The 24,758-nt window shown below is 45.0% G+C and overlaps 1 protein-coding gene across 10 annotated transcripts in view; it reads right to left on the bottom strand.

Moving 5' to 3' along the window:
* The window catches only part of LOC112246636 (PDZ and LIM domain protein 5), a 137,795-nt gene that overhangs the window by 21,660 nt on the left and 91,377 nt on the right, over positions 1–24,758 (bottom strand). For 3 of the 10 annotated variants that reach the window (XM_042320288.1, XM_042320287.1, XM_042320291.1), the window contains exons 6-10: positions 18,927–19,099; positions 17,631–17,667; positions 7,078–7,227; positions 1,634–1,924; positions 725–871 (exon numbers count right to left, since the gene is read on the bottom strand). In XM_042320288.1, the coding sequence (XP_042176222.1) occupies positions 725–871; positions 1,634–1,924; positions 7,078–7,227; positions 17,631–17,667; positions 18,927–19,099 (798 nt within the window). Of the gene's footprint in view, positions 1–724; positions 872–1,633; positions 1,925–7,077; positions 7,228–17,630; positions 17,668–18,926; positions 19,100–19,417; positions 19,439–21,407; positions 21,428–24,758 lie in introns of all 10 variants that reach the window. The other 7 variants (XM_042320295.1, XM_042320292.1, XM_042320296.1 and 4 more) reach the window with 7 other exon arrangements.

The following is a 24,758-nucleotide window of genomic DNA, read 5'->3' as shown; positions in this document are numbered from 1 at the left end:
GTGCCAAATTGTTTCGGCGGGATCATAGCTTGTCCGCTAGGTTTTCTCAGGGACACAACACGGCTGTTGCCATTTGCAGCGTGCTGAGGGAACTCGGCTGTTGTCAAGCAGCTAGCTAGCTACATTTCAGAGCTCTTTGTTGACACTAAGTTGGCTATTCCCAAATGGCACCCTAATCCCTATTTAGTACACTATTTAAAGTAGTGCACTATGCAAGGGTGCACTGCTTAGTACACTTTAAATAGCATACTAAATAGGGAATAGGGTGCCATTTGGGAATAGCCGAAGACTCTCAATCAATTCCAAATGAACCCTTAGCCCGTCCTCTGTAGGCGCTCCTGTAGGTCTGAAAGGTTTTCAAAAGGGGTCATATGGTGCTTGATGTTATCTTTAATTTGAACTTGACTAGCTAGACCTCTTCTTATTGGCTGGATGGAATTTCCACCATATTGCTAATATCTATTCATTCTCTTCTGATCTAACAAGGTCGATATGGAATCGAGGGAAAGAACAGCGTTCTCTCTATCTGCCTTTCGTTATGTTTTTGTTTGGTTTTGTTAGATGCGGTTGTTAGTTAGTGACCCACGCTATAACATGCCGTCATGGGGAAATTGTGACATAAGTAATCAGTCATCGTTAATGGTTCATGTCAACAGGTCTTCAGTCTACAAGGTAGAGTGAGTGATCGCCATACATTACATCACACGATGATGTCACCCTCTACCTCTTGTTGTTGGGCAGGTGTAAGGCACTAACACTCCGACGCTTCTTCTTCCTCAAGCGGAGGGGCGGGAGGGTGGTGATAGGCGTAATGAGCAAGGCATCCAATAGGGACTGAGAGACCGTCCCCTCAGGTGACCTGTGTGGGGTTCTTTTAACGAGGTAGTCATGGAAACACAAGGGGTTGACAGGACAGGAGAGGAGAGGACAGGAAGACATAATAAGGTAAGACAGGACAGGAGAGGACAGGAGAGGAAAGGACAGGAGAGGACAGGACAGAAGAGGGAGAGAAGAGGACAGGAAGACATAATAAGACAATACAGGACAGGAGAGGACATTAGAGGAGAGGACAGAAGAGGAGAGGACAGGACAGGAAGACATAATAAGTAAAGACAGGAGAGGACAGGACAGGACAGGAAGACATAATAAGGTAAGACAGGACAGAAGAGGAGAGGACGGGAAAGGAGAGGACAGGAGAGGAGAGGACACAAGTGGAGCGGACAGGACAGGAGAGCAGAGGACAGGACAGGACAGTATAAGACAGGAAGACATGGGGACAGGAGAGCAGAGGACAGGACAGGAGAGCAGAGGACAGGAAAGGAGAGGACAGGAGAGGACAGAAGTGGAGCGGACAGGACAGGAGAGCAGAGGACAGGACAAGAGAGGACAGTATAAGACAGGAAGACAGGGGGACAGGAGGAGGGCATAAGAAGGTAGGACCGACAGGGTGAAGGGAACAGCTAGGACTGATGATTTCAGTGATGAATGCAGATCCTCATTTACAATTACTAAAATCAATGAAAAATAAATCGTAAATAGATTGCATCTACTATGATCACTAAACCTCAGGTTAGCAACCGTTACACGCTTGCTCGCATGCACACACACACGCACACACAGCACTGAGCTTTACCTGGCCTGTAAACCAATAACAGTAGAATGGGACCGTATAGCCAGAGTCGGTGCACTAGGGGTGAGGGCCGGTGGGCAGGGACCACCTCGAGGGAGGAACTCCAGTGGGTTCAACAGGAGCTCTCGCCTGCACCCATAGAACAGAGGAAAGAGGCCAGCAGACTTTACACTGATAAGGACATTGGGATAGAGTAGATTGGTATGATTCCCGTACCTCACTGGCTTTGGGGAGAGTAGTGGCTGTACTGCAGACACAGGAGAAAGATGTGTCAGTGGCTGTACTGGAGAGGAGCTGGGAGGGACACAGAGATAAGAGGATGGATGGATAAGCATACTGTCAATGAAGGGTTTCTTTCCTACTGTATATGGAGCCACTTGCCCAGAGAAACAAGTGCATTTATACTGTTGGCACATAATGAGAAGATCCTCTGGAGTGTGTGCTCATATCATTGGAAAGGCCATCACTGTGTGTATCAAGAGTCTTAGAGTAGGAGGGCTGATCTATGATCAGTGTAGCGGGGCTGATCTAGGATCAGTGTAGCGGTGCTGATCTAGGATCAGTGTAGCAGTCCTGATCTAGGATTAGAGTAGAAGTGCTGATCTATGATTAGGGTAGAAGGGCTGATCTAGGATCAGAGTAGCAATGCTGATCTAGGATAAGTGTAGCAGTGCTGATCTAGGATCAGTGTAGCAGTCCTGATCTAGGACCAGTATAGCAGGGCTGATCTAGAATCAGTGTATTGGTGCTGATCTAGGATTAGGTCTCCCCATCCGATCTTATTCAAATCAAATCAATGTTTATTGGTCAGATACACAGGGTTACAGATGTTATCGCAGGTGCAGTGAAATGCTTATGTTTCTAGCTTCAACAGTGCAGTAATAATACCTAGCGATACAGAACAATACACACACAATCCAAACAGTAAAAAAAAATAAAAAATAAGAATATCAGAACGAGCAATGTCAGAGTCCGGAGTATAAATATAGGTTCAACTACTGTACAAAACATTAGGAACACCTGCTCTTTCCATATGATCCCTTATTAATGTCACCTGTTAAATCCACTTCAATCAATGTTGATGAAGGGGAGGACCCGGTTTTTCAATTTTTGCCTAAAATGACATACCCAAATCTAACTGCCTGTAACTCAGGCCCTGAAGCAAGGATATGCATATTCTTGGTACCATTTGAAAGGAAACACTTTGAAATATGTGGAAATGTGAAAGGAATGTAGGAGAATATAACATAATAGATCTGGTAAAAGATAATACAAAGACAAAACCAACAGTTCTTTTGTATTTTTTTGTACCATCATCTTTGAAATGCAAGAGAAAGGCCATCATGTATTACTCCAGCCCAGGTGCAATTTAGATTTTGGCCACTAGATGGCAGCAGTGTATGTGCAAAGTTTTAGACTGATCCAATGAACCATTTTCTTTATGTTCAAAAATGTGTATCTAGACTGCCTAAATGTGCCTAATTGGTTTCTTAACAACTTTTCATGTTCAAAACTGTGCACTCTCCTCAAACAATAGAATGGTATTATTTCACTGTAATAGCTATTATAAATTGGACAGTGCAGTTAGATGAACAAGAATTTTATCTTTCTGCCAATATCAGATATGTCTATGTCCTGGGAAATGTTCTTGTTACTTACAATCTCATGCTAATCGCATTAGCCTACGTTAGCTCAACGTCCCGCAGGGGACCCACCGATCCTGAAGAAGATTTATTAAAGAAGGATTTTTAAGCCTTGAGACAATTGAGACATGGATTGTCTATGTGTGCCATTCAGCGTATGATTGACAAGATGGTGCTGATAGACCTGGACACCCTGTTCTTGGCTCCTAATCAACTTCGCAATGACATCTGCTACATACAGTGATTCAGAAAGAGTTCAGACCCCTTGACTTTTTCCACATTTTGTTACGTTACTTTGTTGAACCACATTTGGCAGCGATTACAGCCTTGAGTCTTTTTGGGTATGATGCTACAATATTGGCACACCTCTATTTGGGGAGTTTCTCCCATTCTTCTCTGCAGATCATCTCAAGCTTTGTCAGGTTGGATGGGGAGTGTTGCTGCACAGTTATTTTCAAGTTTCTCCAGCGATGTTCGATCGGGTTCAAGTCCCGAAGCCACTCCTGCGTTGTCTTGGCTGTGTGTTAGGGTTGTTGTCCTGTTGGAAGATGAACCTTCGACCCAGTCTGAGGTCCTGAGCGCTCTGGAGCAGGTTTTCGTCAAGGATCTCGCTGTACTTTGTTCCGTTCATCTTTCCCTCGATCCTAACTAGTCTCGCAGTCCCTTCCTCATGACGAAGGTGAGGAATCAGCCCAGAACTACACGGCAGGACCTGGTCAATGACCTGAAGAGAGCTGGGACCACAGTCTCAAAGAAAACCATTAGTAACACACTACGCCGTCATGGATTAAAATCCTGCAGCACACGCAAGGTCCCCCTGCTCAAGCTAGCACATGTCCAGGCCCGTCTGAAGTTTGCCAATGACCATCTGGATGATCCAGAGGAGGAATGGGAGAAGGTCATGTGGTCTGATGAGACAAAAATAGAGCTTTTTGGTCTAAACTCCACTCGCCGTGTTTGGAGGAAGAAGAAGGATGAGTACAACCCCAAGAACACCATCCCAACTGTGAAGCATGGAGGTGGAAACATCATTCTTTCGGGGATGCTTTTCTGCAAAGGAGACAGGAAGACTGCACCGTATTGAGGGGAGGATGGATGGGGCCATGTATCGCGAGATCTTGGCCAACAACCTCCTTCACTCAGTAAGAGCATTGAAGATGGGTCGTGGCTGAGTCTTCCAGCATGACAACGACCCGAAACACACAGCAAGGGCAACTAAGGAGTGGCTCCGTAAGAAGCATCTCAAGGTCCTGGATTGGCCTAGCCAGTCTCCAGACCTGAACCCAATAGAAAATCTTTGGAGGGAGCTGAAAGTTCGTATTACCCAGCGACAGCCCCGAAACCTGAAGGATCTGGAGAAGGTCTGTATGGAGGAGTGGGCCAAAATCCCTGCTGCAGTGTGTGCAAACCTGGTCAAGAACTACAGGAAACGTATGATCTCTGTAATTGCAAACAGAGGTTTCTGTACCAAATATTAAGTTCTGCTTTTCTGATGTATCAAATACTTATGTCATGCAATAAAATGCAAATGAATTACTTAAAAATCATACAATGTGATTTTCTGGATGTTTGTTTTAGATTCTGTCTCTCACAGTTGAAGTGTACCTATGATAAAAAATTACAGACCTCTACATGCTTTGTAAGTAGGAAAACCTGCAAAATCGGCAGTGTATCAAATACTTGTTCTCCCCACTGTATATGCGACCATAATTTTTTAAAATTTGATTTGAAGACAAAAGATTTAAGTGCCGTTGAACGGGGTATGGGAGTTGGTGCCAGACATGCCAGTTGAGTGTCAAGAACTGCAACGCTGCTGGGTTTTTCACGACATCCAGCCAACTTGACACAACCGTGGGTAGAATTGGAGTCAATATGGGCCAGCATCCCTGTGGATCGCTTTCGACACCTTGTAGAAAAGATGTGTACAGCAGTAGTTATATTGGATAAGCCATGACTAGAATACAGTATATACATCTAAAGTGGGTAAAACAGTATGTAAACATTATAGAAGTGACCAGTGTTCAATGACTCTATGTACATAGGGCAGTAGTAACAGTGACTAAGGTTCAGGGCAGGGTACTGGGGAAGGCTAGTAACAGTGACTAAGGTTCAGGGCAGGGTACTAGGGAAAGCTAGTAACAGCGACTAAGGTTCATAGTAGGGTACTGGGGAAGGCTAGTAACAGTGACTAAGGTTCAGGGCGGGGTACTGGGGAAAGCTAGTAACAGCGACTAAGGTTCATAGTAGGGTACTGGGAGAGGCTAGTAACGGTCACTAAGGTTCAGGGCAGGGTACTGGGGGAGGCTAGTAACAGTGACTAAGGTTCATAGTAGGGTACTGGGAGAGGCTAGTAACGGTCACTAAGGTTCAGGGCAGGGTACTGGGGAGGCTAGTAACAGTGACTAAGGTTCAGGGCAGGGTACTGGGGAAGGCTAGTAACATTGACTAAGGTTCAGGGCAGGGTACTGGGGAGGCTAGTAACAGTGACTAAGGTTCAGGGCAGGGTACTGGGGGAGGCTAGTAACAGTGACTAAGGTTCAGGGCAGGGTACTGGGGGAGGCTAGTAACAGTGACTAAGGTTCAGGGCAGAGTACTGGGGAGGCTAGTAACAGTGACTAAGGTTCAGGGCAGGGTACTGGGGAGGCTAGTAACATTGACTAAGGTTCAGGGCAGAGTACTGGGGAGGCTAGTAACAGTGACTAAGGTTCAGGGCAGGGTACTGGGGGAGGCTAGTAACAGTGACTAAGGTTCAAGTCAGGGTACTGGTGGAGGCTAGTAACAGTGACTAAGGTTCAGGGCAGGGTACTGGGGGAGGCTAGTAACAGTGACTAAGGTACAGGGCAGGATACTGGGCGGAGGCTGGCTAGTGGTGACTGTTTAACAGTCTGATGGCCTGGAGATAGAAGCTGTTTTTCAGTAGCTAGAGATTAATATTTAACAGTCTTATGACCTGGAGATAGAAGCTGTTTTTCAGTAGCTAGAGATTAATATTTAACAGTCTTATGACCTGGAGATAGAAGCTGTTTTTCAGTAGCTATTCATGACGATTTAACAGACCGATGGCCTGAAGATAGAAGCTGTTTGTCAGTAGCTAGTGATGAATATTTAACAGTCTGATGACCTGGAGATAGAAGCTGTTTTTCAGTAGCTAGTGATGAATATTTAACAGTCTGATGGCCTGGAGATAGAAGCTGTTTGTCAGTAGCTAGTGATGAATATTTAACAGTCTGATGGTCTGAAGATAGAAGCTGTTTTTCAGTCTCTCGGTACCAGCTTTGATGCACCTGTACGGTCTCTTCCTTCTAGATGGTAGCGAGGTGAACAGGCAGTGGCTCGGGTGGCTGAGGTCCTTCATGATTATCTAAAAGGCCAAACTGATCCTAGATCAGCACTCACTACTAATCTGAGATGCATTATGTCTCTGCATTATTATCTAAAAAGCCAAACCGATCCTAGATCAGCACTCACTACTAATCTGAGACGCACTGTGTCTCTGCAGTGTTTACCCAGGGTAGACACCGGTTTTAAACTGTCATTTTGTTACAGGGGGCTGATACTTTAACCCTAGTGTTTTCTAGAGCTGTGGTCCAAGGCCTTAACGTATATTACTCTACTAACGCCCTGCATAAATGTTCATTAAGAAAGTTTCACTAAAGCCCTGGACCAAGGCTAAACCAATCACATGTTTCTCATGTTCTGACCTCACCTGGCCAACCTTCCAATGGGAGGAAAATAATGAACGGTGTTTGCTGACTCAGGGCTTTTTATGAACAATTTCACAATAATTTGTTTGCTTTGTTGTACCTGTGAATAGGTGAGAGAGGAGCCGTATGTATTTGGTCTGTAGCAGAGGAGTCGTCACTGTGATGGACATCACTAGCTTCCCAATCCGACCCAATGGCTTGAATCTCCCCTAGGTCACCATCGCCCTCTAGTGGTGTCAAAAGGGAACTGCTAGAGGAATGAAAAAGTTGTGGAACATGATAGAGCCACACGCCCTGATCATAACGTTTGTGCTTCACCATTGCATAAATATATATATAATCATCAAATCAAATGTTATTTGTCACATGTTTTGTAAACAACAGGTGTAGACTAACAGTGAAATGCTTAATTATGGGTATTTTTCCAACATAAAGATACAAAAATATACATACAGTACCAGTCAAAGGTTTGGACACAGCTACTCATTCAAAGGTTTTCTTTATTTTGACTATTTCCTACATTGTAGAATAATAGCGCAGACATCAACACTATGAAATAACCCATTTGGAATAATGTACTGTAGGTAGGGGTAGTGACTAGGCAACAGGATAGATGATAGACTGAGCTGTAACAGCAGCGTATGTATGAGAAAGTGTGTGTGTGGCATCAGTGTACATGTGCACACATGTTATGTGTGTGTCTGTGGACGTATGCTGTGTGTGTGTATGTCTGTGTGTGTGTTGGGGTGTCAGTGTAAGTGTGTTAGTCCAGTGTATGTGTATGTCTATGTGTGTGTTGGGGGGTCAGTGTAAGTGTGTTAGTCCAGTGTGTGTGTATGTCTATGTGTGTGTTGGGGGGTCAGTGTAAGTGTGTTAGTCCAGTGTGTGTGTATGTCTATGTGTGTGTTGGGGGTCAGTGTAAGTATGTTAGTCCAGTGTGTGTGTATGTCTATGTGTGTGTTGGGGGTGTCAGTGTAAGTATGTTAGTCCAGTGTGTGTATATGTCAATGTGTGTGTTGGGGGTCAGTGTAAGTGTGTTAGTCCAGTGTGTGTGTATGTCAATGTGTGTGTTGGGGGTGTCAGTGTAAGTGTGTTAGTCCAGTGTGTGTGTATGTCAATGTGTGTGTTGGGGGTCAGTGTAAGTGTGTTAGTCCAGCGTGTGTGTATGTCAATGTGTGTGTTGGGGGTCAGTGTAAGTGTGTTAGTCCAGTGTGTGTGTGTGTCTATGTGTGTGTGTTGGGGTGTCAGTGTAAGTGTGTTAGTCCAGTGTGTGTGTATGTCTATGTGTGTGTTGGGGGTGTCAGTGTAAGTGTGTCTGTTAGTCCAGTGTGTGTGTATGTCTATGTGTGTGTTGGGGTGTCAGTGTAAGTGTGTTAGTCCAGTGTGTGTGTATGTCTATGTGTGTGTTGGGGGTCAGTGTAAGTGTGTGTGTATGTCTATGTGTGTGTTGGGGGTCAGTGTAAGTGTGTGTGTATGTCTATGTGTGTGTTGGGGGTCAGTGTAAGTGTGTTAGTCCAGTGTGTGTGTATGTCTATGTGTGTGTTGGGGGTCAGTGTAAGTGTGTTAGTCCAGTGTGTGTGTATGTCTATGTGTGTGTTGGGGGTCAGTGTAAGTGTGTCAGTGTAAGTGTGTGTGTTAGTCCAGTGTATGTGTATGTCTATGTGTGTGTTGGGGGTCAGTGTAAGTGTGTGTGTATGTCTATGTGTGTGTTGGGGGGTCAGTGTAAGTGTGTTAGTCCAGTGTGTGTGTATGTCTATGTGTGTGTTGGGGGTCAGTGTAAGTGTGGTAGTCCAGTGTGTGTGTATGTCTATGTGTGTGTTGGGGGTCAGTGTAAGTGTGTTAGTCCAGTGTGTGTGTATGTCTATGTGTGTGTTGGGGGTCAGTGTAAGTGTGGTAGTCCAGTGTATGTGTATGTCTATGTGTGTGTTGGGGTGTCAGTGTAAGTGTGTTAGTCCAGTGTATGTGTATGTCTATGTGTGTGTTGGGGTGTCAGTGTAAGTGTGTTAGTCCAGTGTATGTGTATGTCAATGTGTGTGTTGGGGTGTCAGTGTAAGTGTGTTAGTCCAGTGTGTGTGTATGTCTATGTGTGTGTTGGGGGGTCAGTGTAAGTGTGGTAGTCCAGTGTGTGTGCATAGAGTCAGTGCCGGAGAGTTGAAAAAGGGTCATTGCAGGTAGTCCGGGTGGCCATTTTATTATCTATTTAGTAGTCTTGTTTAGCAGTCATGGCTTGGGGGTAGAGGTTGTTCAGGGTCCTGTTGGTTCCAGACTTGGTGCACTGGTACCGCTTGGGTATAACCAATGAGGAGATGGCACCTGGGTATCTAGTCAATGTGGAGGCTATATACAGGGGGATACCGGTACAGAGTCAATGTGCGGGGGCACCGGTTAGTTGAGGTAATATGTACATGTGGGTAGAGTTATTTAAAGTGACAATGCATAGATGATAACAACAGAGAGTAGCACGATGCAAAAGAGGGTGGGTGGCAATGCAAATAGTCTGGGTAACCATTTGATTAGGTGTTCAGGAGTCGTATGGATTGGGGGTAGAAGCTGTTTAGAAGCCTCTTGGTCCTAGACTTGGCGCTTGCAATGCGGTAGCAGAGGGAACAGTCTATGGCTAGGGTGGCTGGAGTCTTAGACAATTTTTAGGGCCTTCCTCTGACACCGCCTGGTATAGAGGTCCTGGATGGCAGGGAGCTTGGCCCCAGCTTGGCCCCTGTTTGCACTGCCCTCTGTAGTGCCTTGCGGTCGGTATGCTCTTGATGGTGCAGCTGTAGAACCTTTTGAGGATCTGAGGACCCATGCCAAATCTTTTCAGTCTCCTGAGGGGGAATAGGTTTTGTCGTGCCCTCTTCACGACTGTCTGGTGTGTTTGGACCATGATAGTTTGTTGGTGATGTGGTCACCAAGGAACTTGAAGCTCTCAACCTGCTCCACTGCAGCCCCGTCGATGAGAATGGGGGCATACTCTGTCCTCTTTTTCCTGGAGTCCACAATCATCTCCTTAGTCTTGGTTACGTTGAGGGAGAGGTTGTTGTCCTGGCAACACATGGCCAGGTCTCTGACCTCCTCCCTATAGGCTGTCTCGTCGTTGTCGGTGATCAGGCCTACCACTGTTGTGTAATCATCAAGCTTAATTATGGTGTTGGAGTCCTGCCTGGCTGTGCAGTCATGAGTGAACAGGGAGTACAGGAGGGGGCTGAGCATGCACCCGAGGAGCCCCTGTGTTGAGGATCAGTATGGTGGTTGTGTTGTTACCTACCCTTACCACCTGGGGGCGGCCTGTCAGGATATCCAGGATAGAGTTGCAGAGGGAGGTGTTTAGTCCCAGGGTCCTTAACTTATTGATGAGCTTTGACGGCACTCTGGTGTTGAACGCTGAGCTGTAGTCAATGAATAGCATTCTCACATAGGTGTTCCTTTTGTCCAGTTAGGAAAGGGCAGTGTGGAGTGCAATAGAGATTGCATCATCTGTGGATCTGTTGGGTTGGTATGCAAATTGGAGTGGGTTTAGGGTTTCTGGGATAATGGTGTTGATGTGAGACATGACTAGCCTTTCAAAGCACTTCATAGCTACAGAAGTGAGTGCTACGGGTCGGGTAGTTATTTAGGCAGGTTAGCTTAGTGTTCTTGGGCACAGGCTCTATGGTGGTCTGCTTAAAACATGTTGGTATTACAGACTCAGACAGGGAGAGGTTGAAAATGTCAGTGAAGACACTTGCTGGTTGGTCAGCGCATGCTCGCAGTACACGTCCTGGTAATCCGTCTGGCCCTGCGGCCTTGTGAAATTTGACCTGTTTAAAGGTCTCACTCACATCGGCTTTTGGAGAGTGTGATCACACAGTCTTCCGGAACAGCTGGTGCTCTCATGCATGTTTCAGTGCCATTTGCCTCGAAGCGAGCGTGGAAGTAGTTTAGCTTGTCTGGTAGGCGATAAATGTTTAAGGCTTTTTGACCTGTCTCCAAACTAATATAATAGGTTCAGAGTTTGTTTTGATATTTAAACCTGCGTGTTGTGATCACGTTTGTGTGGGGGGACAAAACCAATTTGTGCCCGATGGCGCACGATGGAGCACATGCGTGACCGATTTGGGTACGGTGTTAGGGACCATGCCAAATCTTTTCAGCCTCCTGATGGGGCAGAAACGTTTTCGTGCTCCACAACTGTGTGGGTTGTGGAGAGACTCACTTGGCTGTCATCAAGACAAAGGGTGGCTACTTTGAAGAACCTCAAATATAACATTTATTTTTATATGTTTAACACTTTTTTGGTTACAGCATGATTCCATATGTGTTATTTCATAGTGTTGATGTCTTCACTATTATTCTACAATGTAGAAAATAGTCAAATAAAGAAAAACCCTGGAATGAGTAGGTGTGTCCAAACTTTTGACTGGTACTTTACATACCCAAAAATGCTAACCTCCTTTGTTATTGTAATGGAGAACGGTTAGCATTTTTTGGGGGGGCGGGGGGGTATGATATTTGTGTGTCTGTACCTTTCTCACTCATTATTCACATTTCATTCAGGATTATCTGTAATCATGGCAGCATCCACATTAATGTAGAAGTGTTTAGAAACATATTCTGTTCTTATTTACAACAAAAGTGACTCTAAAATGGCAAAATATATTATTTACCATTCATTTCTATTGTGCACAAAATGATCTGAAACAACCAAAACAAACAGCAAATGCATCCAACAAATGTGTAGAGTCACCAGCTTGATGTAGTCATTGGTCCTATGAATATGAGACCAAATACTCAACGTTTTACTACTTTAATACACATGTTGGTGAATTGGTCCCAATATTTTTGGTCCCCTAAAATGGGGGATGTACAAAAAGTTCTGTAATTTCTAAACTGTTCACCCGATATGGATGAAGATCCATGCAAATGAAAGCTGTCAGTCTTCGCTTTAACCTCATAGTCATGCTATCATTTCAAATCCAAAGTGCTGGAGTACAGAGCCAAAACAATAAACATGTGTCACTGTCCCAATACTTTTGGAGCTCACTGTATGTCCACAAAGAGACAGTGCAGAGTGAGGAGTCGAAAGGTCAAAGGTGAAAAGGTCAGCAGTCAGAGAGTGAATGAGTGTGACTGTGCCTGACCTGGCCATCGTTTGTCTCAGCTATAATGGGAGAACTATTGTCAGAGAGAAGAAGAAGATAGAAAGGGTGAAATGAATGCTTCTTAACTTTATTGAAACATCATGACGACTCATGATGACATCACATTCAAAGCACATAACAGAAGTTGAGGCTAATATACCCTGTACATTGTACATAATGTACATAATGTAATGTATTAAAGAGATTCTCCGGTACATTTGTATACTTCTTAGCCAGTATTTCTGAAAGTAGCGCTCACGAGCCAAAAGTGTTTCCCGAAGATTGTGTACTATGTCACATATATGTGCATCTCTCTCTCTCTCTCTCTCTCTCTCTCTCTCTCTCTCTCTCTCTCTCTCTCTCTCTCTCTCTCTCTCTCTCTCTCTCTCTCTCTCTCTCTCTCTCTCTCTCTCTCTCTCTCTCTCTCTCTCTCTCTCTCTCTCTCTCTCTCTCTCTCTCTCTCTCTCTCTCTCTCTCTCTCTCTCTCTCTCTCTCTCTCTCTCTCTCTGCTGTGGATGCATGATTTTTTTTTTTTTTTTTTTATCATCACAATACACGGTCTTATAAGTTATAAAAACTCAATCCAGGGATGAAATGATACTAGCAGAAGTAGTCTGTTTCTAACAATAATACAACTTTTATTTTCTCCAGAAAAACGTCCCATTTGTCCTCCAAGAGTGTCTGAATACCTTTCACAGAAAACCCTTCCCCAGGACATGCCAGAGTTGGAGTGCAGAGGGGAGGAGATTTTTAAGCCTTGTGACAATTGAAACATGTATTGTGTATATGTGCCATTCAGAGGTTGAGTGGGCATGACACAATATTTAAGTGCCTTTGAATGGGGTATGGTAGTAGGTGCCAGGCACACCGGTTTGAGTGTGTCAAGAACTGCAATGCTGCTGGGGTTTTCAAGCTCAAGAATTTCCTGTGTGTATCAACAATGGTCCACCATCCTAAGGACATCCAGCCAACATGACACAACTGTGGGAAGCATAGTAGTCAACATGGGCCATCATCCTCGTGGACTGCTTTCGACACCTTGTAGAGTCCATGCCCCAAAGAATTGAGGCTGTTCTGAGGGTGTTCCTAATGTTTTGTATCCTCAGTGTATGTATTTAATATGTTTGATTATTCTGTCAACCACAGCAGCAGGCCCACTGTAGCCGTCCAACCCTGTAATCAAGGGTCCTCTGCCCAAAAACGCTCCACTTTTTGTTGGCAGTGTCCGTTTTAATTGAATACCCAGCAGTACACATACATTTCATGAGGAATCTACACCACAATGGAAATAACCCTTATGGTTTTATTGTGTTCAATCCCCAATAATATTGTGTGTCACTGGCTGGAGCAACTTCTACTTTTAATGGTTACATGATACAGTACAACCAATCAACCAATCAGTCAGTCAACCAATCAACCATCAGTAGACACTGTATCAGGTTTCAAACATGACCCAACTGTTACGCTAAGATATTGCATCTCTCTGAAGAGCTATGTACTACAGACCATTATACTATAGATAAATATCCTATAGACCATTATACTATAGATAAATATACTACAGACCATTATACTATAGATAAATATACTATAGAGAAATATACTGTGAGATTGTGAGCCAAACTGGGTAGTAAAATTAGACGGGACACAGTCGATGACATTTGGGATGGCAGTTGTGCTCTAGGCTAATACGCACGCAAGCACACACACACACACACACACACACATGGCAACCCGCAGGGTCCGAGTAAGAGCCCCTCCCCCAACCAAATTAATTCTTTTCTTTAAGAAAAAAAGAAAAAAACATAGGACAGAGAAACCTGTTTTATAGATAATCTGGTGCTATTTTACACATTCTGCCATGAGGCTGAGAGAAAAAGATCATTTCCTGTGATTCAAAAAAAAAACTCATGGCTTATGAAATCTTCATACGCCATCTGGGGGGCACGATCTCCAGAGGGACCCCAACCCCAACATCTTGGGGGCGCTGCGGAGGGGGTGTACTACACCAGTGACACACTCACACAAACAGAGGGCACTATTGGAGGGTAAGGACGTTGAGTGTGCGTGCAGACACCCCGTGATGCCAGTCTCTCAGCTTGGTGTATTTCGGTCCGATCACCTGGGTGTTCACCTTTTTCGCTCTGCCACCCACCCGGAAAGGAGTGAGGAGAGAGGAGAGAGGGAGAGAGGAGTAAGGAGAGAGGAGTGAGGAGAGAGGGAGAGAGGAGAGGGGGAAAGAGGAGTGAGGAAAGAGGAGTGAGAAGAGAGGAGTGAGGAGAGAGGGAGAGAGGAGAGGGGGAGAGATGAGTGAGAAGAGGGAGTGGGGAGAGAGGGAGTAAGGAGAGAGGAGTGAGGAGAGAGGGAGAGAGGAGAGGGGGGAGAGGAGTGAGGAGAGAGAGGAGTAAGGAGAGAGGAGTGAGGAGAGAGGAGAGAGGGAGAGAGGAGTAAGGAGAGAGGAGTGAAGAGACAGGGAGAGAGGAGTAAGGAGAGAGGAGTAAGGAGAGAGAGGAGTAAGGAGAGAGGAGTGAGGAGAGAGGGAGAGAGGAGAGAGGGAGAGAGGAGTGAGGAGAGAGGAGTGAGGAAAGAGGAGTGAGAAGAGAGGAGTGAGGAGAGAGGGAGAGAGGAGAGGGGGGAGATGAGTGAGAAGAGGGAGTGAGGAGAGAGGGAGTAAGGAGAGAGGAGGAGGAGAGAGGGAGAGAGGAGGGGGGAGAGAGAGAGGAGGAGGAGAGAGGAGAGAGGGAGAGAGGAGTAAGGAGAGAGGAGTGAAGAGAGAGGGAGAGAGGAGAAGGGAGAGAGAGAGGAGTGAGAAGAGGGAGTGAGGGAGAGATGAGTGAGGAGAGATGGAGAGAGGGGTGAGGAGAGAGGAGGAGGAGAGGGAGTGAGGACAGAGGGAAAGGAATGAGGAGAAAGGGAGGAGAGAGGAGAGATGGAGAGAGGAGTGAGGAAAGAGGAAAGGGAGTGAGGAGAGAGGGAGAGAGGGGTGAGGAGAGATGGTTGAGGAGAGAGGTAGTGAGGAGAGAGGAGAGAGGAAAGAGAAGAGGGAGTGAGGAGAGATGGTTGAGGAGAGAGGGAGTGAGGAGAGAGGAGAGAGGAAAGAGAAGAGGGAGTGAGGAGAGAGGAGTGAGCAGAGTTGGTTGAGGAGAGAGGGAGTGAAGAGAAAGGGAGTGAGGAGGAGAGACGCAGAGATGAGTGAGGAGAGGGAGGGAGAGGAGTGAGGAGAGATGGTTGAGGATAGAGGTAGTGAGGAGAGAGGGGAGGGAGAGGGAGGAGAGGGAGAGGGAGAGGAGGAGGAGAGAGGGGATGAGGAGGGAGGAGGAGAGGGAGGAGAGAGGGGAGAGGAGAGAGAGGAGTAGGAGGAGAGAGGGAGAGGAGGAGAGAGGAGAGAGGAGAGAGGAGAGAGGAGTGAGGAGTAAGGAGAGAGGGAGTAAGGAGAGAGGGAGTAAGGAGTGAGGAGAGAGGGAGTAAGGAGAGAGGGAGTAAGGAGTGAGGGCGAGTGACAAAGAAAGTCAAGAAGAGGAAGAGAAAAGAAAACGAGAATATAAATAAAACTAGATATGGAAATATAAAGTCACAGTTGTAGAAAGCTATGCCATTATGACACATTATGATGCGTTAAAGACACTGTTATGGATACGTCATGAACCAAACTTCAAGTGTTACCCGAAAAGCTGAATAAAGGACAAATGGATGAACATGGAATGAGTTGCTGGTCACAACAATCCAGGAAGCATGATCACATCACACACGGGTGAGCATTCCAAATAGACCAACAGGCCCTGGTCATAAGCAGTGCACTGTACAGGAAATAGGATGCCATTTGGGACAGAAACAAGAAGCCATGCACATCCCCAGTCATGAAGATGCTTCTATAAGGAAAGACAGTGGTCATTATTCAATTGAACACGTTAACGACCACAGCATGATCAAGCACTGCCATATCCACGTGGATACCAAGACAAAACTGCAAGGCGAACGCACATCATGACCACAGCACTATAATCACCTAAACACCACAGACTGCACCACAGTCATGTTCACAAGAAAACCACAGGAAGCAACACACACACACACACACACACACACACACACACACACACACACACACACACACACACACACACACACACACACACAGAGGTAGTATGTCGAACATACTGTAGTAAATATTGTCACATTTGGCAAACACATTATTTTGGAGGACCTCATTTATAACTCTGTTCTCTCATGGGAAAACCAAATCCACTACAGACAGTCCACACTGCAGGGTGACGTTTCCATTAGGTACAGATCTAGGATCAGCTTCCCCTCCCCAATCCTAACCTTAACAAATAATAGGAAAAATGCTAAATTGACCCAAGATTTGCATCTTGTTGTGGGTTGATGCCAGCCACTAGGCTCACCCCAGAGCCACATTCAATACAACTATGCTAAGCACAGGCCCAGAGTCAGACCTCTCAGATTGAAACAGTTTACTGTAACTCCGGCTACGCCAGGTTTATCTCAAGTGGCTTCCTCCCTCTAATTTGGTGGTCAACTAAGCATGCAAGAGTTACTGTAACAGGATTTGAGCATTTGGGATAGTGTGTGTGGTGTGTGTGTTTAGATATTCACAGGATGAATGTCCCATGTAACTACCAGAATGCCCATTGTGATGACCGAATGCTCATTGTGACTACTAGATACCCCATATGACTACTAAATGCCCCATGTGACTACTAAATGCCCCATGTGACTACTAAATGCCCCATGTGATTACTAGATGCCCCATGTGACTACTAAATGCCCCATGTGATTACTAGATACCCCATATGACTACTAAATGTCCCATGTGACTACTAGATACCCCATATGACTACTAGATACCCCATGTGACCACTAGATACCCCATATGACTACTAGATACCCCATATGACTACTAAATGCCCCATGTAACTACCAGAGTGCCCATTGTGATGACCGAATGCTCATTGTGACTACTAGATACCCCATATGACTACTAAATATGCCCCATGTGCCCCACTACTGGATGCCCAATGTGATGACCGAATGCCCATTGTGACTACTAGATACCCCATATGACTACTAGATACCCCATATGACTACTAGATACCCCATATGACTACTAAATGCCCCATGTGACTACTGGATGCCCAATGTGATGACCGAATGCTCATTGTGACTACTAGATACCCCATATGACTACTAGATACCCCATATGACTACTAGATACCCCATATGACTACTAAATGCCCCATGTGACTACCAGAGTGCCCATTGTGATGACCGAATGCCCATTGTGACTACTAGATACCCCATATGACTACTAGATACCCCATATGACTACTAGATACCCCATATGACTACTAAATGCCCCATGTGACTACTGGATGCCCAATGTGACTATTAGATTCCACACGCAACCCCATCATCCAAATAGTAACTGTAACGACAACAGCAACAACAGCACATCCATGCAAATTAAGACCACCGCGGTAAGAGCCGACCAACCAAGAGAGAACGATCACCAAGCACTTACTTTGTCTTGTTCTCCGCATCGCTCTCCTGTGTTTGCTCTACATAGGAGAGAAGAACATAACATAGCGTCACTCCACTCATCAGCACTTTTTTGAATATATTGACATTAATAGAACCATAGAAATATAATTACTAGAAGGGGTGTCTTCATTCAAGTCAATGAGGACATAATTGGTGGACCATTGAACAGGAAGTACAGAAGGAAGTGTCCCGGTTAACCAAAAAGTAGTGCAGGAAAGTACATTATTCAAATTGTGCTCGCTCAATAGTAAACTAAACTGCTATTACATAAGTGTTAATTGAAAAAATCCCCTTCTTGTAATTATCCTGTATCTCTATGAATAGAACTACTTCTTAGGTAGAACCTAATAAAGTAAGTTACTGCATTATCACCAGTGACCATCGATGATACAAGCATGAGAATGATTTTTGGTTTTGTAGTGTAATTCTATCATGCATTTGATAGGCCTGGGTACAGGTAAAATATGTGTCCCAAATGGCATGGCACCCTATTTGGACAAGTGCGTTAATATTGACTAGGACCAATAGGGCTCAAGGAAAGAGTAGATTACCATAGGGAATAGGGTGCCATTTGGGACACAGATAAGGTGTTCATTGAGGCCTATGTTCAGGTAATGTGTTCATTAAGTCCCATCTAGTGTTCAAGTAATGTGTTCATTAAGTCCTATCTAGTGTTAAGGTAATGTGTTCATTAAGTCCTATCTAGTGTTAAGGTAATGTGTTCGTATCCATGGTGATGGTGTTGTTGTTGTTGTTGTTGTTGGTGGCGGGGGTGGTGTTATTGGTGGTGGTGGTGTTGTTGTTGGTGGTGGTGGTGGTGCTGGTGTTGTTGTTGGTGGTGGTGTTGTTGGTGTTTTTGGTGATGGTGGTGGTGGTGGTGGTGGTGTTGTTGGTGGTGGTGTTGTTGTGGATGTGGTGGTGGTGGTGGTGTTGTTGGAGATGTTGTGGTGGTGATGGTGGTGTTGGTGGTAGTGATGCTAGTGGTGTTGTTGTTGGTGGTGGTGTTGTTGGTGGTGGTGGTGTTGGTGGTGGAGATGGTTGTTGTGGTGGTGGTGTTGGTGGTAGTGATGGTGATGGGGGTGGTGTTGGTGGTGGTGTTGTTGTTAGTGGTGGTGGTGGTGTGGTGGTGTTGTTGGTGGTGGTGGTGTTGGTGGTGGTGGTGTTGTTGGTGGTGGTGGTGGTGTTGTTGTTGTTGGTGGTGTTGTTGGTGGTGGTGTTGGTTGTGGTGTGGTGTTGGTGTTGGTTGTGGTGTTGGTGTTAGGTGTTAGGAACTCACGGTGTTCAGTGCCAGTAATCTGGGCCAGGATTCGGAAGGAGCGGGACTGGGTGGTGCCACTGCGGGGACGCCAGTCCTCTGTGTCTTCCATCAGGCGCTTCTTGCTGGCGTCTCCATGAGAAGGCACGTGGTAGAACTCAATGTCTGTTTCCAGAATGGGCTTCCTAGGAACCCTGCATGTGACACAACAGAGCAGAGCAGGAGACATCACTACAGTTTCTCTTCCCTTCTAGAGGAGAGGAGAGGAGTACTTCATTGATCCCAACTTGGGAAATAGTTTTATTACGACAAACATCATGAATGATTACAAGGACAACACAAGGACCAATAAACGACAACACATTTGACCACTCCTTGTACCTTTTAGGTGGAGTTGTCCGTGGAGAGAGAAAGAGAGAGACAGAATATATGAAAAAGAAAAGGACCAAAAAGTTAAGGAATATGGAAAAGTCTGATTTAAAAAAAAAAGTATTTGTGTTGTGAGTACTTACTTCAGAATGCTGTGTGGTCCACTAGTGGGACGGAAAGAGGAGGGGATCATGAACAACCAGAGAATTAAAGGTAAAAGGAGAATGAAACGCAGGTAAACAACGAGAATCAAGACAGTAAAGTACATATAAAGGAATACTACACTAAAAAAACGATAGTTTAGTATTGTGTTTATTAGTCCACTGTTAGTACAATCCCCTTAAAATGGTGAATGTCAGTAGTCAAGGTTTCAAATTAGAGCACTTTCAACACAAAGATAAAACTGTTATGACGATTAAAAATGCATAATTTCATGCTAAACGTGAACAGGAACGCTGACTGATGATCATCAAGCAAGACTTTGAGGAAATGGTGTAAGTCATTGTCAACTAGAATTATTTTTGTTTTGTATAGTGTGGAATGGCCACATGCTCCCATGTCTATCTATTCACACATGGCCAAGTCGCAGTTGCAAATGAGAACTTGTTCTCAACTAGCCTACCTGGTTAAATAAAGGTGAAATAAATATATCTGAAGCGTACATAATGTCAATCGGATCTTCCAGTGTGAATGAGAGAAACAAACGGACTCAACTCCAGAGCCTCTGTGAGAATATATTTATATACCGTGTTTGCTTATCGAAAGTGCAGGGCAACGGGAGGATTTTTAATTTCACTGTCCACCACAAGGTGGAGCCACTTGCTTTCGCTGCTCGTTCAAGCTACCAAGGCTCGTATTCACAAAGTGCGTAGGAGTAGGAGTGCGGATCTAGGATCAGGTCCCCCCCCCCCCGCTGTCCATGTAATCATAATCATTATTAACTCAAACTCTTACTCGGAGACACCTTTTGAATACAAGCCCTGAATTCATTATTTGGTTGGCCATACATTTAAAAAATAAGATGAAATATGTTCCGTGCATTTCAGGATAAATCCAATAATTTCAGTAGAATGAGGGAAGAGTAGGCTGGTTGTGGTTTAGAGAAAATAGAAAGTCTGTTGTGAAATGGGGAGTTTCTCTGCCTATGGTTAGTGTTCCTGCGTGTTGCAGAGGCAGTGATGTACAGTATGATGCAGGGAGTTGACAGGCCAAATGCTAATAAGCTGTCAATAAATCAAGACCTCTCTGTCTCCACACATACACACACACACACGCGCACACACACACACACACATACACACACACACACACACATATACACACACACACACACACACACACACACACACACACACACACACACACACACACACACACACACACACACAAGTCTTTGAAAGGATTGATATATTAACAGGTTCTGACAAATGCCTGTCAACACTTCCTGTCTGGGTGAGTGATTTTCTGCCCGTGTCAACGCTGACGCTTGAGTGTGCGTTTCTATGTGTCGGCGTGTCAGCATGTCAGCACGTCTGCAATTATATATGACCCTGTGTGTGTGTCCATATGTTTGTATGCACACATACAAACATGGGTGTGTGTTCTTGTACGTGTGTGTGTGTGTGTGTGTGTGTGTGTGTGTGTGTGTGTGTGTGTGTGTGTGTGTGTGTGTGTGTGTGTGTGTGTGTGTGTGTGTGTGTGTTGTATAACGTAACATAGTAGCTTGCGAGTAAACATGTGCACTGCTCCCTGACGTAACAGGCAAACTTCTATAGAATGGCACTATGTGAGCAGGAAGTACACTTACATGGGTTAACTTGTTCATTTCCCTGTAGTATAATGGCTGGTATATAAACTCCACCCTGGTTAGGGAGGTAGTAGTGAATGTGCATGCCATTACATTATGTCAAAAGCACTCCACAAACCAACCGTATTACACGCACACACACACACACACGCAGACAGGCAGGCACGCACGCAGACAAACGAGCACACACACACACCACACTTGCATGCTTTACACACGACTTTGTCACAGCAGGTGAAGGAAGGGAGAGAGCACATGGTTGATATTCTCAAGACAAACCTACCCAGCACACACACACACCACACTTGCATGCTTTACACACGCACTTTGTCACAGGATTTGCTGGCTGTAGAGTGAAGGAAGGGAGAGAGCACATGGTTGATATTCTCATATGGAAAAGAGAGTATTAAACCTACCCAGATAGACAGTATTAGACCTACCCAGATAGACAGTATTAGACCTACCCAGATAGACAGTATTAGACCTACCCAGATAGACAGTATTAAACCTACCCAGACAGACAGTATTAGACCTACCCAGATAGACAGTAATAGACCTACCCAGACAGACAGTATTAGACCTACCCAGATAGACAGTATTAGACCTACCCAGATAGACAGTATTAAACCTACCCAGACAGACAGTATTAAACCTACCCAGATAGACAGTATTAGACCTACCCAGATAGACAGTATTAAACCTACCCAGATAGACAGTAATAGACCAGTAGATGACAAATCAACAACCCCTCTGAAATGAAAGGCACACAACCACATGCACTGACGGCACACACATGCAGGTATTTCACCTGAATCCCTCCCAGGTGTAATTTCCCTTAGGTACAGATGCAGGATGATCTTTCCCTCCCCTAACTGTCAGTGGAGAAAATGCAACCACTTGACTAGGGAAGAATCCATCTAGTCAGGTGAAGATGTTCAGTGGCCAGCTTCAAAGGATACTTCAGGATTGTATCTTCATCCCCAGAGGCAGATTAACTAGTGGATACCATTTTTATGTCTGTGTCCAGTATGAAGGTAGTTAGGGGTAGTTTTGCAAGCCAATGCTAACTAGCGTTAGCGCAATGACTGGAAGTCTATGGGTATCTGCTAGCAAAATAATCAATGGATTCATGTCATTCATTTAAAATCACAAAAATGTTGGTACCAATCGCATATTGCACCTTTAAAGTCTAATTCTAACTTGAACCCTGAATCTAAACTCGAACTACATCAAAGTGTCTCTTGATTAATTTGATCAAATTGAGCTACATTTCCATTCCCAGGAAAAACACTTTGTATGGATTACACAGGCAAGCCGATAATCGAAAACTCTGATCAAAGTCAGATAATCTGCCACGTGTAATATGTTGAGGATGTTTCCCAATCATGAAGAGTTGAACCTCTGCTCTACTTCACTAAGTTACAGAGTCAGTCGGACAACAACACAGTCTGTCTAACACAGTCGGCCGGCCAACAACACAGTCTGTCTAACACGGTCGGCCAACAACAGTCTGTTTAACAGAGTCGGACAACAACACAGTCTGTTTAACACAGTCGGACAACAACACAGTCTGTTTAACAGAATAGGACAACAACACAGTCTGTTTAACAGAGTTGGACAACAACACAGTCTGTTTAACAGAGTCGGACAACAACACAGTCTGTCTAACACAGTCGGACAACAACACAGTCTGTCTAACACAGTCGGACAACAACACAGTCTGTCTAACACAGTCGGACAACAATATAGTCCAACACAGTCTGTCTAACACAGTCGGACAACAACACAGTCTGTCTAACACAGTCGGACAACAATATAGTCCAACACAGTCTGTCTAACACAGTCGGACAACAACACAGTCTGTCTAACACAGTCGGACAACAATATAGTCCAACACAGTCAAGCAAAGCATCCTAATGGTACGTGCACATTGTCCAGTTCACATGTCCTATATAGGACCAGTGGACCAGTGTAGATGACATATTTACAGCACCACGGTGCTAACAGCTGTGCATTATTAGGACACACTCACTGATAGGAGCATAAGATGGTCTCCATCCCAAATGGCACCTTATTCCCTACATAGTGCACTAGTTTTGACCAAAGCCCCATCAGCCCTGGTCAAAATTAGTGCACTACACTCTAAGAAAAAAGGGTTCCAAAAGAGTTCTTCGGCTGTCCCCATAGGAGAAAACGTTCTGGTTCCATGTAGAACCCTTTCTTTTTTAATTTTTTTTATTTCACCTTTATTTAACCAGGTAGGCTAGTTGAGAACAAGTTCTCATTTGCAACTGCAACCTGGCCAAGATAAAGCATAGCAGTGTGAGCAGACAACACAGAGTTACACATGAAACCAGAAGGTTCTCTCCTATGGGGACAGCCAAAGAACCATTTTAGGTTCTAGACAGCACCTTATATTCTAAGAGTGTACATAGGGAATATGGTGCCATTTGGGACGCAGGGACGGATCAGACAGGATCAGACGGGATCAGGCGGGATCCATCTGAGCCTGAGGAGAGACTGGCGGAGAGAATTAAACCATTACTGGGAGATCTGAATCACAACCTGAGCAGAGTTACTGGTGTGGCTGGAAGGAGAGAGAATGAGAGAAACCAGGAAGAAATCAATCTGTCTGACCTTTCTGACTGTCTGACTGTCTGACTGACCTTTCTGACTGTCTGTCTGATTGACTGTCTATATGACTGACTATCTGACTGATTGACTGTCTGACCGACTGTCTGACCTTTCTGAATGACTGACTGACTGACTGTCTGACCTTTCTGACTGTCTGACTGACCGTCTGACATTTCTGACTGTCTGACTGACTGACTGTCTGACCTTTCTGACCATCTGACCTTCTAACTGTCTGACCTTTCTGACTGTCTGTCTGACTGTCTGTCCGTCTGACTGATTGTCTGTCTAACTGTCTGTCTATCTGACTGATTGTCTGTCTAACTGTCTGTCTATCTGACTGTCTGACTGACTGTCTGACCTTTCTGACTGTCTGTCTGACTGTCTGTCCATCTGACTGATTGTCTGTCTATCTGACTGTATGTCTGAGTGTCAGGACCAACGTGAGCTGGATCATCCAGACAGACAGTCAGTCAGTCAGACACGTGTCGACTAAGCAACAGAACAGCTGTCTGGGGTTTAACGCCAACATGGATCCAGCAGATGTGTTGTAGTGACTCTGATACAGATAAACCCAGTTGTGTGTAATGGTAAACAGAGTTCAACCATCTCCATGTTATCACCACCACTGTACCTTCTGGTGTATCCTCTGTGATAAGGCTGTCTATGTACTGAATGGGTATGTGTGCCACTTTGACAGAACAGCCGCAATAAGCTAGTGAGATAGTAGGGGTGTTATAGAGGTGTCATATTCTGGGTAATATGATTTTTGGGGACAAGCAGGGAAACAGAGACGCCCTCTGGCATCCTGTCACCCGGGGCTAGGGGTCACATAAGACCACCATGTGTGTGTGTGAGTGTGAGTGCGTGCGTGTATTTATCTATGTGTGTGTGTGCCTGTGCCTGTGTGTGTGAGTGTGTGTGTGTGCGTGCGTGTATTTATCTATGTGTGTGCCTGTGTGTGTGAGTGTGAGTGTGTGTGTGTGTGCGTGTATTTATCTATGTTTGTGTGTGTGTTTGCGAGTGTGAATGTGTGCGTGCGTGCA

Source organism: Oncorhynchus tshawytscha, linkage group LG04 (genome assembly GCF_018296145.1).
Source record: "Oncorhynchus tshawytscha isolate Ot180627B linkage group LG04, Otsh_v2.0, whole genome shotgun sequence".
Classification (NCBI taxonomy): domain Eukaryota; kingdom Metazoa; phylum Chordata; class Actinopteri; order Salmoniformes; family Salmonidae; genus Oncorhynchus; species Oncorhynchus tshawytscha.
Note: the sequence above shows the minus strand (reverse complement) of the source record. Positions and strands in the feature narration are given on the sequence as shown.